This window comes from Petromyzon marinus, chromosome 65, assembly GCF_048934315.1.
Source record: "Petromyzon marinus isolate PM22_M1 ecotype Great Lakes invasive population chromosome 65, UKy_Petmar_22M1.pri1.0, whole genome shotgun sequence".
Taxonomy (NCBI): Eukaryota; Metazoa; Chordata; class Hyperoartia; order Petromyzontiformes; family Petromyzontidae; genus Petromyzon; species Petromyzon marinus.
Window position 1 is genome coordinate 5,258,894 of NC_133731.1, and position 18,070 is coordinate 5,276,963.

The following is an 18,070-nucleotide window of genomic DNA, read 5'->3' on the forward strand; positions in this document are numbered from 1 at the left end:
ACCACTTCGTCGGGCTATCATTCGTCGCCAGGGTCGCTTCGAGAAAAATAACCACATCGCTCAGAGGGGCCTTTAACTGGTGAAATAAAAAAAATGTAGTGGACTGATAACACGGTGGACGGTACACGTTGATTGTTTTTTTTTTTTAACAAATATCAGACAATGTACGTGTACGTATATTTCAAATACAACTCACACACGTGTATAGGTTCATCATGCTTCTTTAATAAAAGATGGAATGCATTAACTTAAAGCACCACGAGTCTATCAATGCCATTTGTTTTATGGCAGGGGGCTTTGGGTTATCAGCAGTCACAGGCCAGCCACGATTAGCCGGATTTAGGAGCCAGCAGTTTCCGTACATTCCACATCACTCTGACGAGTCTCTGTCACGTCACAAAGAAGAGAGCATCGCACAAATAACGATTACAACCTGCGACGATAACGCAGCAGCCGAAGATGATCCTGTTGCTGCTGATGCATGTACCGTATGCATCAGTTACTGTGATCACTGTCACGTTGTTTTTTATAGCTTTATCTTGGTGATTTTTAAAACGCCTCCGTTTGGCCATGTTTGTCTGTTTAAGTACAGAGCTAGCCTGATAACTTTAATCTAAATTGTCTTATGGTTGTTAATGTTTGACTTGCATCCCACTGGTGAAAATGCGGTGCTTTTTCTGGAAGACTTTGCTGTTTTTTTCCGGGATTTTTCCTGTCGCGCGTAGTCACTTTCAGATGTTTCTCATCGCGGTTGCACCCGAGTCAAAGAGCCGCATGGCTCACAGGGTTATGCCTAACGCATGAAACTGAAAACTGAAACGTATGCTGAACTTCTTTCGCACCGTACGAGAGCCAACCGTGTGTGTAATCGGAGGCGCGGAAATGCCCGCATGCAAACCGCGTGGATCATTGAGTTTCGTCCAGGAGAACTCTCGTGCCCACCACCGCCAACCTCAATTCCCGCCCTCTCGACCGTAACCGGAGTGGGGGAGCTGCGGTGCGCACGGCTGCGCGCGACCAACAATCTCGCCACGGGCCCTTCGAACAACACGGGCGTACGTAAAAAAATAAAAAAATAAAAGGGAAAACTGTCAACGCGGCAGAATAACTTAAACATTTTTTTTTTTTACCGCGGACGCTTCGGCATCTGCGCTGGCCGTAAATCACGCCAAGAAAATGTTTCGTACTTTGGCGAGATGTTAACTACCTCGCCTGGGGTACAGGAGGTTGCGGGTTCGATCCCGATCCTGACGTCTGCTGTATGTTTGGAGTTTGTGGCGTCTCTCTCATCATCATCATCATCACGGTGGCTATGAGATGTTAACTACCTCGCCTGGTATACAGGAGGTCGTGGGTCTGATCCCAACCCTGACGCTTGCTGCTATATATTTGCAGTTTGCGGTGTCTCTCTCTCTGTGCTCGTGTGGATTTTTCCCCGGATCCTCCGGTTTTTCCCTCCGCATTCAGAATCCACGTGCATTCAGAGTATTCGGCTGCTATACATTTCCACACGATGACGATAAGCCACTTCGTTCAGCGATCGTTTGCGATAGGCCAGGTCACTCCTGAAACAAGAGCGACACGGCTCAGTGGGCCTTCACCTGGTAACAATAAAATGTTATAGTTGAGTTGGCTTTTCCACCGAATTTCTTGTTTGCGGCGACTGCCACATTTCTATTTTTATTTTGTCGAATAAAAAACGTCGAGAACTCGGCGTTGCCCTGACCAAATATCCGCGGACGCCGCCGTTTAGCGAGCGCGCAAATTTGGCCCAAGGATTTTTCGTAAAAAAGGAATATTACCCCCCCCCCCCTTCACCATTTTCCCCTCTGCCAGACCCGAGAGCCGGGGCCGGCGTTATTGGGCCCTTCGCTGGTTTTCCGGGCGCTGTTTTCCACAGCGACAGTTCTGCGGCGTCAGAGGCCGCCGCCGCCGCCGCGAACCAACGCGACGTCCGAATCTGATTCCGGGGGCCCAAGCGGACGCCGGTGGGCGGGTGCCGACGACCCGGCCGTGGGACGTCGACGGCTCGGCTTCTGCGGTGGAAGGAAAATAAAAAAAACCAGACCCACCAGCCGGGGTGCCAGCACCGGCACGGCTTAGTTGTGCCAGTGGAAAACAAACGACTCGCCAGCCGGGGGCCGGCACCGGCAAGGATCGGTTGTGCCAGTGGGAAAAAAAAAAAATGGACGTCGCGCTCCAGGCGGCCGCTCAGCTGCCGCGCCTTACTTATAAGGGGTGGAGGTATCGCGAGATCTTGGATTTTAGAAAGCGCAGGAAGGACTTTGGAAATAGATTCTTGGCGTGCTGAGACGTGGACTTGAAGTAGCTGTGAGGATTCGCCAGGACTTCGAATAGGGTCTTTACCAGCTTCTTGTTCTGAGAACGAAAGACGGAGAGGGGAAGAAGGACAAAAGAGAGAGAGAGATTTGTTAAAGATATGCATCTGATGAATGCCCTCGCGCCCAGGTTTCCGATTGGGGTCTCTCGCAGACAAATGATGAGACCGATGGTCTAAGCTTGGCCACAATATCGGAAAATCGCTACCCCAACTACTGCGCATGTATACCACCCTCCCCCCCCCCCCCCATTTTACAGCCCCCACCATGACCCACCGATCACGCCATCCCTCACTCCAAATCACCTCGGCTCTGGCCGAGTCTCACCGTGGAACACAGTGGCCACATACACCTTTAAAAACACAAGCCCACACAACAAACCCAAGCCCCGTTCGTCCGGAGAACGGGGCGGAACCTACAGAGGAAGGTGCGGGGCCTAAGTGCGAAGGGGTGGGACTGTGAGGCGAGGGGGGGGCGGAGCATACAAAGAAGACGGTGGGAGCTAAAGAGGAAGGGGCAGGGCCTGAAGAGGAGGGGATGGAGCCTAAGGAGGAAGGGGTGGGGCTTAACGAGGAGGGGGGCGGGAACTAAACAGGAAGGGTCGGAGCCTGAAGAGGAATGAGCTCGCCAGAAGGCGGTGCAGAAAAGTGTTGACTGATCTCCGTCTGTTTACATCTGTGTGGGGTTGTTGTCCCCTCGTGAGAGACGGTGACTCAGATGGCTCGAACATGTTCACAGAAAGGACCAGGGACCGTATACCAAAAACGTCCCTAAGGTGGCCACCACCAGGCAAAAGAAAACCTGGGTTGACCCGAGACCACCTGGTGCAAGGCCGTAAGGTAGGGGTGAGGAACGTCCGACCCGCGGGCCGTATACGGCCCGCGAAATCATCTGGTGTGACCCTGCCAAGGCAACCGCAGGCGGGACTCGAAATTCAATAAATCTAGGAGCAAACCTGGAAAAAGCAGTTGCGAGTAGCAACATCGTCAATACCGGCTAACATCATCACACACCTCGCCAAAGAGAAGCGGTTCCAGCCATCGCATTAGGGGCGAGTTAATTCAATGTTTGACCAAAAATAACAGGCTAATTTTTCAGTTGGTAATTGTGTATGGCCCGCGAATGATGTTATAAATATCCAAGTAGCCCTGGGCAGAACATTTTTTTCCCACCGCCTGCCATTAAGGTTGAGCTGGCAGCAGCGATCAACCTATCTTGGGGTGAGGCTCAACAAGAAGCGGAGGGAACTCATTGTGCGGCCTTATGTCCAATAGGGGATGAAGAGGATGAACTCACTAACTATACATTTGTGTTGCTTTTAATCTTTGTTTTTTTCGGTAAAGTAACGTTATCAATCGGGCTATGCGTTAATTGTGTTTTGACCGTCTGTGTTGCTTTATATGTGTTGCTTTTTTTAACCCAGTATAGCAGAACCCTCGTGACAAAGAGTCATCAGACTTAGTGTAGCTCTCCTGGTTTTTTTTATTATCGCTATAGTATTTCGAATGCAGTCTCCGTCTCAAGGCAAAACGTAGACGATTTGTAAAAATGTAGACATCTCGTAGACAGGGAGATGGACTGACCTTGAGCACCTGTTGATGAGACTCGAAGGAGTAGAGATGACCATCGCTGATGATGTCCTGGATGAGGTCTTCGTATTCCTCTGGAGGGCCAGAGTGTTCACCATGACATTTACCACGAGTTACCACTGTGTGCGTACCGTGGTATGTATGTATCACTGTGGGTAGTGCAGTGGTTAGCGCGCTGCTGTGCTACAAACCCTGGGGGGAGATCTTTCTCTTTGGAGTGTTTAGAGCATCGTGCCACCAACCCCACGACTCGAGTTCAATTCCCGCTCACGGCCAACACCGGTGACGGTTATCTGAACTGGTCCTTGGCCTCCCCTAGGTCGACTCAGCCTTAAGTGAGTACCTGGTGCGGTGTGCAAACATCGCCACCGGGGAGCAAAAAGTGGCCGGGCCGTGGTGCTGGCCAACCACCCCCTCGTGCGCCGTGCCGGCCTTCATAGGTGCTGCAACTCGCTAAAAGTCTCGATGTGCTGTGCGGTCTCTCAAGGCTACACGGGCGATATTTGTCCATGTGTACCGTGGTAGGCCACGTAGTCCATGTGGAAGCCCGCCGCTGTCGCGCCCTCTGCCTCTGCTGCGGCGATGCCCGTTGAGCCGGAGGAGGAGGAGAAGTCGACCCAGACTCGCCGCGCCGGGACGTTGAGCAGCAGGGGTCGCGCGCGTGACGAGCACAGCTCGAGCCACACGCGGCCCTGCGGTGACACTGCAGCGGCCCCTCGTTAAGGACACGTTCCGGTGATGCTCGTGAAAAGCAAATTTCGTGAGCGTGCAAATTGCGGCGTTCCCTCGTTATCCGCGAGGGACACGTTCCGGTGATGCTCGTGAAAAGCAAATTTCGTGAGTGTGCAAATTGTGGCGTTCCCTCGTTATCCGCGAGGGACACGTTCCGGTGATGCTCCTGAAAAGCAAATTTCGTGAGGGTGCAAATTGCAGCGTTCCCTCGTTATCCGCGAGGGACACGTTCCGGTGATGCTCGTGAAAGGCAAATTTCGTGAGCGTGCAAATTGTGGCGTTCCCTCGTTATCCGCGAGGGACACGTTCCGGTGATGCTCCTGAAAAGCAAATTTCGTGAGGGTGCAAATTGCGGCGTTCCCTCGTTATCCGCGAGGGACACGTTCCGGTGATGCTCGTGAAAGGCAAATTTCGTGAGGGTGCAAATTGCGGTGTTCCCTCGTTATCCGCGAGGGACACGTTCCGGTGATGCTCGTGAAAAGCAAATTTCGTGAGCGTGTAAATTGCGGGGTTCCCTCGTTATCCGCGAGGGACACGTTCCGGTGATGCTCGTGAATACCGGATTTCGCGGATAATGATATTCTCTTTGGTTCTTTCGGTAAAGTAACGTAGGATGAGAATAAAATAATAAATTAATAAAATAACACAATAAAATTCTCACGACGTTTCGGCCACAACACAAGTGGCCTTCTCGTGTTGTGGCCGAAAAACGTCGTGAGAATTTTATTGCGTTATTTTATTTCATTAATTTATTATTTCATTCTCATTCTACGTGGTGGTGACTTTACCGAAAGAACCAAAGAAGACGAATCCTTGCAGTCACGAAAGCTTTAAATCGAAATGATATTCTCTTTTGAATCAACGACCTGAAATCAATACACTCGCATGGTGTTCGGGCTGTATGTACGGCGGCTAACTTCGTTCAACCGGAAGTGAGCGACACGTGTTTGGTTTGAATTCACTCAGATGCGGATATGCGGTCGGGCGTGGTACAGCAAGGTACCGTGTGTACTGTGTGTACTGTGTTTGTATTTCATGCACTGTGTGTGTGCATTGAGGGCGCTACTCGGCAGGCAGCTGACGCCTCGTGCGGTTTGGCTTCGTGCGCCCCATTATTTCGGAACGCATCTACTACCACTACTACTACTACCACCCGCACAGAGCGAGGGGAAACCTCTACCCTATATTATACAGTGTGTTGCGCAGCACACTGTACGTCGCACAGCACGTGGCGCATCGCACTGTGCATCGCGCTGTGCGCTGTACATTGCACGCGGCACTGCGCGTTGCACTGCGAACCATACATTGCACGCGGCACTGCGCGTTGCACGGCGCACGGCGCCTGCACCCCGCGTCGTGCATGTCCACGAACTCACGGCTGGCCTTGACCGACAGGCGGTCGGTGCAGGCGACGTCACAGGGGCGAAGCTCCGCCTCCGGCAGCAGCAGCAGGAGGCGGTGACGCGCAGGGGCCGTGACGAGCCACTGGCACGAGGCCGGCACGGGGTAGCTCCCGGGGTGGTTGGGGCTCTCCAGCTCGCCCACCAGGTCCCCCAGGTCCCCGCCACAGCGGGCACCTTGCCAACCCACCCCCCCCCCCCCCCGAAGATAAAGATCGCTCCACCCGCGGCGCGGCAAGTCCTCGCTTAACGTGTGGCGGTGTTCACACCGCTCTATGTAACGCGGGTTTTTTTGTTGTTTGTTTTGTTCTCTCTCTCTCTCTATCGCTACAACGCGATTCTTCCATTAGGGGAACATTGTTCGCATATGGCGGAACGTGTGTCCTCCGTTATAACGTGTAACTCGCGCTACGTTGTAACGTGTAACTCGCGCTACGTTGTAACGTGTAACTCGCGCTCCACGTTGTAACGTGTAACTCGCGCTACGTTATAACGTGGAACTCACGCTCCACGTTATGACGTGGAACTCGCGCTCCACGTTATGACGTGGAACTCGCGCTCCACGTTATGACGTGGAACTCGCGCTACGTTATGACGTGTAACTCACGCTCCACGTTATAACGTGTAACTCGCGCTCCACGTTATGACGTGGAACTCGCGCTCCACGTTATAATGTGTAACTCGCGCTCCACGTTATGACGTGGAACTCTCGCTACGTTATAACGTGGAACTCTCGCTACGTTATAACGTGATACTCGCGCTACGTTATAACGTGGAACTCGCGCTACGTTATAACGTGGAACTCACGCTCCACGTTATAACGTGGTTTCTGATCGGTCGACAATGAACTACTTTCTTGAGCTGCCCGGCTGAGCGCTACAGTGATGCAGTGTAATTTATGGCCAGATCGCTTCTGAAAAAGAGCTGGAAAGCTCAGTGGGCCTTACCCTGTAAAATAAACAACTTGCCAAATTTGAATATGACCTGTAAATTACTCTTTCGGGAATATTAAACTTTAAAGACTATTTAAACTAGTTTTAATTTTACCAGGTAAGGCCCACTGAGCAATACAGCTCTTTTTCAGAAGCGACCAGGCCACACGTGATGGCTTAGCATCATCACGTGGAAATTTGGAGCAGGCAAATACTCAAACAGCACGTTGATTCGAAATACGCACGGGAAGAATCGGAGGACCCGGAGAAAAATCCACGCGACCACGGGGAGAGAGAGAGAGAGACTACAAACTCCAAATATACAGCAGCAGGCATCAGGGTCGGGATCGAACCCACGACCACCTGTATACCAGGCGAGATAGTTAGCATCTCCTAGCCACCGTGATGATGATGAGAGACGCAAACTCCAAATATACAGCAGCAGGCGTCACAGGGTCGGGATGGAACCCACGACCTCCTGTATACCAGGCGAGGTAGTTAACATATCATAGCCACCGTGATGATGATGATGATGAGAAACGCAAACTCCAAATATACAGCAGCAGGCGTCAGGATCGGGATTGAACCCACGACCTCCTGCATGCCGGGCGATGGAGTTGACATCTCGGCTAGGCCACACAGCAGCGACAATTGCCCCCCACCCCCCCCCCCCCCCTACTGGCAGACTCATGATCGCTCGCAGGGCCAGGAGCTAAGTCACACATTTGGCTGCACAGAGACATCTGCCACTGGGGGTGGGGGGGGGGGGAGGTGGACATATCAAATGTGTTGATGTGAGCTGATGAGGAGCATGGCGGCGCGGCTCAATCAAAATCGAATCGGTATCATCAGCATCAGCAGCAGCTTTGTCGTCGGCAGTCGCATCAGCATCCAAAGTGTTGGTCATCGTCACCATCGTCGTGTTTATCATCGTTCGCACCGCCTTCATCAGCAGCAGCGGTATTAGCAACAGCACCATCATCATCATCATCGGTAGCAGTCATTTACGTCGTAAGTAGCAGCAGCGTCATCACCATCATCAATAATAACAACATCACCATCATCACCATCAACAATAACATCATCATCATCATCACCATCACCAGTTACCGGCATCATTGACCTCAGCCGGGCGCTAGGTGTCTAACCTGTACCTTTGCACTGCGTGAGGCTGGTGGCGCCGTCGCTGTCCGTGGTGCTGCCCTGGGGGCATGGAGAGCACCACCGCTGTCCCGACCTCGCCTGGTAGGAGCCCCGAGGGCAGCGGTGGCAGTGCATGGATGATGATGATGGTGATGTTGATGATGGTGATGATGATGATGATGTTGACTGTTCATAGTAGTGGCCGGGTGGGCAGAGAACTGCAAAACAAAGGCAAAGATCCCCCTTATAGCCTAGGCAGACTGGTTGGGGCAAATGCTGTACTTATTAAGGCTGGCACGGCGCAGGAAGCGCCTGGCATGGCCAGAACGATCCCCGGTCGCCTTTGTCTCCCCAGCGCTGATGTTTATTTACACACCGCGCCAGGTGCGTCATTTTCAGGCTGGGTTAACCTAGAAGAGTCCCAGAACTTGTTCGGATATCACTAACGTTAGCCGTGGCGGGGAGTCGAACCCAGGTCGCCAGGTTTATAGTGCAGTGTGCTGAGCAGACGCACCAAATACAAAGATCCCCCATACGGACTTTAACAGACTTGGGGCAAGTGCTATTAGCGAGGACACAAGATAAAGGCCTCCCGTATAGCCTTAGCAGACTGTTGGGGCAAGTGCTGTTAGCGAGCAGCACCTATGAAGGCCGGCACGGCGCACGAGGGGGTGGGTGGCCAGCACCACGCCCGGCCGCCTTTGTCTCCCCTGACACAGATACACCACATACACACACGCGTGCACACGCACGCACAGAGGCGGCGACCTGGCCACAAATGATAGCTCAAACAAATAAAATGGCTTGTCGTCATCATCATCATCAGCACGTGGAAATTTATTGCAGTAGCCAAATGCACTAAACGCGTGACGCTGATTCTAAATGTGGAGGGGCAAAATCGGAGGACTCGGAGAAAAATCCACGCGACCACGGGGAGAGAGAGAGACACGCAAACTCCAAATATACAGCAGCAGGTGTCAGGGTCGGAATCGAACCCATGACCTCCTGTATACCAGGCGAGGTAGTTAACGTCTCCTAGCCACCGTGATGATGATGAGAGAGACACCGCTAACTCTAAACATACAGCAGCAGGCGTCAGGGTCGGGATGGAACCCACGACCTCCTGTATGCCAGGCGAGGTAGTCAACATCTCATAGCCACCGTGATGATGATGAGAGAGACACCGCTAACTCTAAACATACAGCAGCAGGCGTCAGGGTCGGGATGGAACCCACGACCTCCTGTATGCCAGGCGAGGTAGTCAACATCTCATAGCTACCGTGGCGTCCCGAAGTTCCCACTTTCGTGAATAAAAACACCGCCGCCACCGCGTGCGCGCGTGTCCCCTGAATAAAACAAAACATAATAGGCGACGTTTCGGGCAACGACGCTCCTCCATGTGTTCTCATTGTGTTCGGCGGTGACGCTTAGCCTCTTGGCCACGTTCCTGGGGCGAGCGGCATTTCCTTGTGTCTACGCCTCTGTCGTGAAATTCCCTGCCGCTGGAAATGCGTTTAACGAGACACTGTGGATACGTTTAAGTGGCATCTAAACAATGAAAACCCGCATTTTATTAAGTTCGTATATTCTATGCAGCTCCCCCTTATCTCTCGGCCTTCTCGTTAACCTCAATCTTACAAGGCGCCGTGAGACGTCAGTGTCAGGCGCCTTACAAACACGCGGCGACTATTTTATTATTGTTGTTGTTGTTAGTAGTAGCTACCGGCCGAGGCAAGTGAACAATCTCCTCGTCACGGTGGGTACCCCCCCCCTCACTCGCCCCCTCCCTCGCACCCCCCCCTCCCTCGCCCCCCTCCCTCGCCCCCCCTCCCTCGCCCCCCCCACCCCCCCACCCCCGACTCACCGCGCGCGTCGCAATCCCCGAAGCGTGCTCCTCGCGTCCTCCGTGCGCGGCCCCTGCACGGCGCGCACGCCACGCGCCCCGCCTCCGCCTGGTAGGAGCCCCGGGGGCACGGGGAGCAGGGCTCGAACCCGTCCGGCGACACGGAGCCTGCGGGGCACGGCACTGCGGCAAGGCGCGCGCCGCGGTTCGGGACGAGGCCGTGAGCTCCCCCGACTCGCGTGCGAGGAGGTTCGTCGCGTTCGACTCCCCCCGCCCGGAGGTGATGACGCCTCTTGTGTATTTACAAGTGTTGCGTGTTCTGTGTCTGAGTGAGTCACTCTCTCACTCACTCTCACTCACTCTCAATTACTCGCTCTCACTCTCACTCACTCTCTCACTCAATCTCACTCACTCTCACTTACTCTCACTCACTCTCTCAATCTCACTCACTCTCTCTCACTCTCTCACTTACTCTCACTCACTCTCAATTACTCACTCTCACTCACTCTCTCAATCTCACTCTCACTCACTCTCTCAATCTCACTCACTCTCACTCACTCTCACTCACTCTCTCAATCTCACTCACTCTCACTCACTCTCTCAATCTCACTCACTCACTCTCTCAATCTCACTCTCACGCATTCACTCTCACTCACTCTCTCAATCTCACTCACTCACTCACCCTCACTTACTCTCACTCACTCTCACTCACCCTCTCAATCTCACTCACTCACTCTCTCACTCTCTCAATCTCTCAATCTCACTCTCACTCACTCACTCTCTCACTCTCACTTACTCGCTCTCACTCTCACTCACTCTCACCCACTCTCTCAATCTCACTCACTCTCTCAATCTCACTCACTCTCTCACTCACTCTATCACTCTCACGCACTCATTCACTCACTCTCTCACTCACTTACTCTCACTCACTCTCTCTCTCAATCTCACTCATTCTCTCTCGCTCTTTCTCTCACTCTCTCTCTCGCTCTCTCTCTCGCTCCCCGTGGTCGGAGTGGATTCCTGTCCGGGTCCTCCGTTTGTTTTTCTTCTTCACCACTAAGTGTCGGTGACATCACCATGTGGATTGTGTACAGGCTAGGTGCAGGAGGTTCACGGGACAGACGCCTGCTGCTGTATAGTCGAAGTTTGCGTGTTTCTCTCTCCCTCTGCCCGTGGATTTGTCATTCGGGACCCCCGGTTTCCCCCCTCCGCATTTAGAAGCAACGTGGACAGAACGTCTGGCTGCCGTTCTAAATGTCGACGCGATGATGACGACGACAAGCCGCTCGGGGTCGAGCTATCCGTCACTTGTGGCCAGGTGGCTTCTGGAAAACAGCTAAGTGGCTGGGTGGAATATTATGATTTTCTGTATCTAGAGAGAGAGAGAGACCCAGGATAGAGAGGCTCATTTGCAAGAGTTTTCTGCCAGCATTCGTCTGCTGCCAATGTGATGGTGATGGTCGCTGATGCTGCGGATGCTGCGTTTCTGTGGGGGGCTATATGAGTTCTCTCGCCCTGTACAAGCAAGCATCCGAACTCAACGTTTGTTATTCTTGGTTCTTCTACGTGGTGACTTTACCGAAAGAACCGAGAATATGAATCCCTGCAGTCACGAAAGCTTTAAATCAAAATTCAACTATTGTTCTTTCATTTACCTGCTATCTGTCTGTGTGTGTGTGCGTGTATGCTAACCACTGCACTACCGCTCCCCAAAAAGACAAAGATCGCTCGTATAGCCCGTAACAGACTGTTGGGGCAAGTGCTGTTAGCGAGCTCCTATACCCACACAACACAAACAACAGCAACAACAAACGTATGCTGCTGCTGATGCTGCTGCTGATGCTGCTGCTGTGTAGATGTGAGAACCATGTTGTGTTTGCATGTTCACCGCATGTACTGCTGTGTGTGTGTGTAGTTAATGTAGTAAACTCGATCCCTTGCAAAAGGTTTGTGTTTGGTGTTCGAACATCTCAACACGACCCCTGTTTTTCTGCCAGGCAGGGTAAAGCCCATTTGATTAGTTTTAATACTTTGAAACTGGGAAAAAAAAGGTATTCCGTGAAAAATCTGCTCACCCCCGAGCCTCACATGCAATGATAAGTGGCATTGTGCTTGTACTGGTCGCCTTTTTGGTGTTGTTCTCTGGTGTGACACTGGTGGTGAGACTGGGCCCTAAATAATGCTGCTTGTCTCTGGTGCAGGCCAATCAAGTGTAAAAAGACAATGCCCATAGATTATTATTATTACTACCAGAGTTTTGTTTACATGTCCACCGCAAGTACTGTGTGAGGCTAATGCAGTAAACTTTATCCCTTGCAAAAGGTTTCTTCTGTTTGGTGTTCGAACATCTCAACACGACTCTGGTGTTATTGCCGGGCAGAGGAAAGCACGTATTCTTATTTATCGTATACTTTGATACTGGAAAAAAGGTCCCGTATATATTATACTACTAGCTGTACTAGCCGGCTTCGCCCGGGACTTGGATCCACCACGCCCGGCCGCCTTTGTCTCCCCAGTGGCGATGTTCACACACCACAACAGTTACTCGTTTGAGGCTGAGTCGACCTAGGGGAGGCCCAGGAGCGGTTGAAATAATCGTCACCGGTGGTGGCCGTGAGCGGGAATCAAACTCGGGTCGCCGGGTTCGTAGCGCGGCGTAGCGCTAACCACTACACTACAATGCGTTACGCTTCCACGTGCGCGGGTCACATGACAGATTTGACGTCACAGCTCACTTGCCATGCAAAGAATAAATGTATTATTGAGCTCCCCCCCCCCCCCTAAAAAAACTAAAGTGTATTTTTATAGTTTTTGTATGGCGTACAGTCTGGAAAGTACCCACATGGCAAATTTCAAGTTTGTTGCATGTCGGGAAGTACGCTAAACATTTTCAACAGACACACATAATCACGTCTTTGCCTTTTATATATATGGAGATGACATATTTATATTATTTAAAATGGGCATTGCTCGGGGTGTGCCGTTCCGGCCTTAAAATGTCACATTTAAGGACGTGCAGGCTGCCCGTAGTAGCATTACCATCACCACGGGATCATTCGTCGTTATCATCATCATTATCATCATCATTATTATCATCGGTCAGTGGTTGTTGAGATCGTTTGTTAGCTGTAGCTGACGGCTTGGTGAGCTTGATTGGCTGCTACTCACCGCCGCAGTCGGAGACGTCGAGGGTCTGGCCGGGGTGTTTCGCGACGGCTGGGCACAGCACGCAAGCTTCCCCGTGGTGTCCCGCGCTATGCAACACCGCAACGCAGCTGGCTGTCAAACATCGCGGTCAGCTTCGTCGTGGTCACCACCATCATTAGCATCACCACCATCACCACGACCACCATCATCATCACCATCATCATCACCACCATGACCACAATCACCACCATCATCTTCACCACCACCATCATCATCGCCACGACCACAATCATCATCACCATCATCATCACCACCACGACCACAACCACCACCATCTTCATCACCACCACCATCATCATCACCACGACCACAATCACCACCATCATCTTCACCACCACCACCACCATCATCACCACCACCACCACCATTATCATCACGACCACAATCACCACCATCATCTTCACCACCACCACCACCATCATCACGACCACAATCACCACCATCATCTTCACCACGACCACAATCACCACTATCATCACCACCACCACCATCACCACCACGACCACTATCATCACCACCATCACCACCACGACCACAATCACCACCATCATCTTCACCACGACCACAATCACCACCATCATCACCACCACCACCACCATCATCATCACCACCACGACCACAATCACCACCATCATCTTCATCACCACCACCATCACCACCACGACCACAATCACCACCATCATCTTCACCACGACCACAATCACCACCATCATCACCACCACCATCATCATCACCACCACGATCACAATCACCACCATCATCTTCACCACGACCACAATCACCACCATCATCACCACCACCATCATCATCACCACCACGACCACAATCACCACCATCATCATCACCACCACCACGACCACAATCACCACCATCATCTTCACCACGACCACAATCACCACCATCATCACCACCACCATCATCATCACCACCACGACCACAATCACCACCATCATCTTCATCACCACCACCACTACCATCATCACCAATACCATCATCATCACCACAACCACCATCATCACCATGACCACAATCACCACCATCATCACCATCACAACAACCACCATTATCACCACCACAACCATCATCATCATTACCACCACCTCAACCACCACCACCACCACGGCCACCTCCAGCATCACCTGCAGTGGAGCACGCTGGGTGGAGGTGCTGGTTAGGCGAAGAGTGAAGGAGGGGGCGAGGGTTGGACATCACAGACGGCCTTACGGAGAGCCGTGCACACACGTCTGTGAATCGAGACAACAACAATAACAACAACAACAATAACAACAATTACACCAACAACAATAACAACAATAACACCAACAATAATAACAATAGTAACAACAACAATAACAACAACCGCCATTCACCACTAAGTGGCCGACCATAGAGATAGTATCGTCTGTGTGGTTGTTGGTGTGCGTCTGCACGGTGTGTGTGTCTGTGTGGTGTGTTTGTGTCTGCACGGTGTGTGTGTCTGTGTGGTGTGTGTGTGTGTCTGCACGGTGTGCGTGTCTGCGTGGTGTGTGTCTGTGTCTGTGCGGTGTGTGTGTGTCTGTGCAGTGTGTGTGTGTCTGCACGGTGTGTGTGTGTCTGCACGGTGTGTGTGTCTGCACGGTGTGTGTGTGTTGGTGTGGTGTGTGTCTGTGTGGTGTGTGTCTGCACGGTGTGTGTGTGTGTCTGCGCGGTGTGTGTGTGTGTCTGCACGGTGTGTGTGTGTCTGTGCGGTGTGTGTGTGTCTGTGTGTGTGTCTGCACGGTGTGTGTGTGTCTGCACGGTGTGTGTGTGTCTGTGCGGTGTGTGTGTGTCTGTGTGGTGTGTGTGTGTGTCTGTGCGGTGTGTGTGTGTCTGTGTGGTGTGTGTGTCTGTGCGGTGTGTGTGTGTCTGTGCGGTGTGTGTGTGTGTCTGTGCGGTGTGTGTGTCTGTGTGGTGTGTGTGTGTCTGTGTGTGTCTGTGTGTGTGTGTCTGCGCGGTGTGTGTGTGTCTGCACGGTGTGTGTGTGTCTGCACGGTGTGTTTGTGTCTGTGCGGTGTGTCTGTGTCTGCGCGGTGTGTGTGTGTGTCTGTGCGGTGTGTGTGTGTGTCTGTGCGGTGTGTGTGTGTGTCTGTGCGGTGTGTGTGTGTGTGTCTGTGCGGTGTGTGTGTGTCTGTGCAGTGTGTGTGTGTCTGTGCGGTGTGTGTGTGTGTCTGCACGGTGTGTGTGTGTGTCTGTGCGGTGTGTGTGTGTGTCTGTGCGGCGTGTGTGTGTCTGTGCGGTGTGTGTGTCTGCACGGTGTGTGTGTGTCTGCGCGGGGTGTGTGTGTCTGTGCGGTGTGTGTGTGTCTGCACGGTGTGTGTGTGTGTCTGCACGGTGTGTGTGTGTGTCGGCACGGTGTGTGTGTGTCTGTGCGGTGTGTGTGTGTCTGCACGGTGTGTGTGTGTCTCTGTGTGGTGTGTGTGTGTGTCGGCACGGTGTGTGTGTGTCTGTGCGGTGTGTGTGTGTCTGCACGGTGTGTGTGTGTCTGTGCGGTGTGTGTGTGTGTCTGTGCGGTGTGTGTGTCTGTGTGGTGTGTGTGTGTGTCTGCACGGTGTGTGTGTCTGTGTGGTGTGTGTCTGTGTGTCTGTGACTCACCCACGCAGTCCTTGAGGTTCCAGTGCAGGCTCATCCCGGGAGGACAGCCGCACGCATAGCTGCCCTGGCTGTTGACGCACGAGTGGGCACATCCGCCCTTCTCGACAGCACACTCATCCACGTCTACACGCAGCACCCCGCACAGCACACCGTACCTGTGTCACGCTACGCTGTTCCGTGGTGCTATGCTATGCGACGCCGTGGTGGTTTATGCGATTCTCTTCTGTGTCATGCTATGCCGCGTGACGCTATGCTTGATACGATGTTCACAGAATGCTATGCTATGCAATACAATGCGATGCTATGGTGTGTGCTGTTTTACAACGCAATGCTACGTGATGCTATGTTTTATGCTATGCGTTGTAATGTTATGATTTATACTATGACATGCTGTGTGATACTATGTTTGTATGCTATGCTGTGTAACGCTATCTTTTATGCTATGTTATGCGGTGTAATGCTATGTTTATGCTATGTGATGCTTTTCAATACCATGGGATGCAATTGTGTGTTGTTTTACAACGCTATGCTTTGTGATGCTATGTTTTATATTATGCTATGTGATGTTATGTAATGCTATGCGATGCTATGGTGCTTTATACTATGCTAAGCAATGTTATGGTGTGTCTGTGGTATGTGAGGTTATGATGTGATGCTATGCCATGCTATGTGATGGTATTCTGTGGTGCTCTCTGATGCTATGTTGTGATGCTATATTACTCTATGTTGTGATGCTATGCTATGTGATGCTATGCCATGCTATGCGATGACATACTATGTAACGTTATGCTGCTACGCTATGCGATGCTGTGCTGTGATGTTATGTTTCCATGCTATGTGACGCTATGCCATGCTGTGATGCTATGGCATGCTATGCGATGCTATGCCATGCTATGCCATGCCAGGCTATGCTGCGATGCTATGCCATGCCATGTTATGCTGCCATGCCATGCTATGCCATGTTGTGGTGCGATTCAATGCCATGTATGATGCCATGCCATGTTATGCCATGCTTTTCCAGGCTATGCTGCGATGCTATGCTAGCATGCTATGCTGCCATGCTATGCTGCGATGCTATGCTGCCATGCTATGCTGCGATGCTCTGCTGGGGGGCTGTGCTGTGATGCTATGCTGCGATGCTATGCTGCCATGCTATGCTGTGATGTTATGCTGTGATGCTATGCTGCGATGCTATGCTGTGATGCTATGTTGCGATGCTATGCTGCCATGCTATGCTGCGATGCTATGCTGCGATGCTATGCTGTCATGCTATGCTGCGATGCTATGCTGTGATGCTATGCTGCCATGGTATGCTGCCATGCTATGCTGTGATGTAATGCTGTGATGCTATGCTGCCGTGCTATGTTGCGATGCTATGCTGCCATGCTATGCTGCCATGCTATGCTGTGATGTTATGCTGCGATGCTATGCCGCCATGCTATGCTGCGATGCTATGCTGCCATGCTATGCCGCCATGCTATGCTGCGATGCTATGCTGGGGGGCTGTACCTCCGCAGTGTGTGAGTCCGTAGAGCGCGAATCCCGGGCGGCAGGAGCAGAGGAACCCGCCCGGGAGGTTGGAGCAGGAGTGCTCGCACCGCGAGAGCTGCGAGCACTCGTCCACGTCTACACACACACACAGAGGCAAAGGTCCCCCGTGTAGCCCTAGCACACTGCTGGGGCAAGTGCTGTTAGCGAGCAGCGCCTAAGCGGCGCACGAGGGGGTGGGGTGACCAGCACCGCGCCCGGCCGCCTTCGTCTCCCTCAGTGGCGATGTTTTTACGCATCCGCACCAGGTACTCATTTGAGGCTGAGTCGACCTAGGGGAGGCCCAGGACGGGTGCAGATAATCGTCTCTGGGTGTTGGACAATCGAACTCGGGTCGCCAGGTTCGTAGCGCAGCGCGCTTACCGCTACACCACCGCTCCCCACATACACGCACAGACACACACGTAGACACACACACAGACATACACAGACACACACACACATAGACACACACACAGACATACACATACACAGACACACAGACCTAGACACACCCAGACACACACAGACACACAAACACACCTAGACAACAACAACCGCCATTCGCCACTAAGTGGCGGTGACGTCACCACGACGCTTGTGCCAGGCTATGTGCACATTGAGGCTACGTGAAGTGTCGAACGCCCGCTGGCAGGAGGTCACGGGGCAGACCCAGGTGCCACGGGTCGACTGACTGAGATGACTGGCTGATGCACCACCTGTGCCCCCTACTGTGCCAACCTGCTGT

At 52.4% G+C, this 18,070-nt stretch overlaps 1 protein-coding gene across 2 annotated transcripts; it reads right to left on the reverse strand.

Moving 5' to 3' along the window:
- Nucleotides 1-205: 205 nt before the first annotated feature.
- Nucleotides 206-17,911, reverse strand: LOC116956411 (signal peptide, CUB and EGF-like domain-containing protein 1). Of its 2 annotated transcripts, XM_032978003.2 has the most exons (10): nucleotides 17,305-17,911; nucleotides 15,796-15,918; nucleotides 14,325-14,429; nucleotides 13,147-13,257; nucleotides 10,000-10,161; nucleotides 8,147-8,353; nucleotides 6,037-6,237; nucleotides 4,446-4,631; nucleotides 3,923-4,002; nucleotides 206-2,379 (listed from the first exon to the last, which is right to left on the reverse strand). In XM_032978003.2, the coding sequence occupies exons 2-10, from the start codon at nucleotides 15,827-15,829 to the stop codon at nucleotides 2,230-2,232; spliced, it is 1,236 nt and encodes a 411-aa protein (XP_032833894.2). In that variant the 5' UTR covers nucleotides 15,830-15,918; nucleotides 17,305-17,911; the 3' UTR covers nucleotides 206-2,229. The 2 variants fall into 2 exon arrangements, with proteins under 2 accessions (XP_032833894.2, XP_075910392.1); XM_076054277.1 differs by lacking the exon at nucleotides 17,305-17,911 and having other exon boundaries at nucleotides 15,796-17,224.
- Nucleotides 17,912-18,070: the final 159 nt, after the last annotated feature.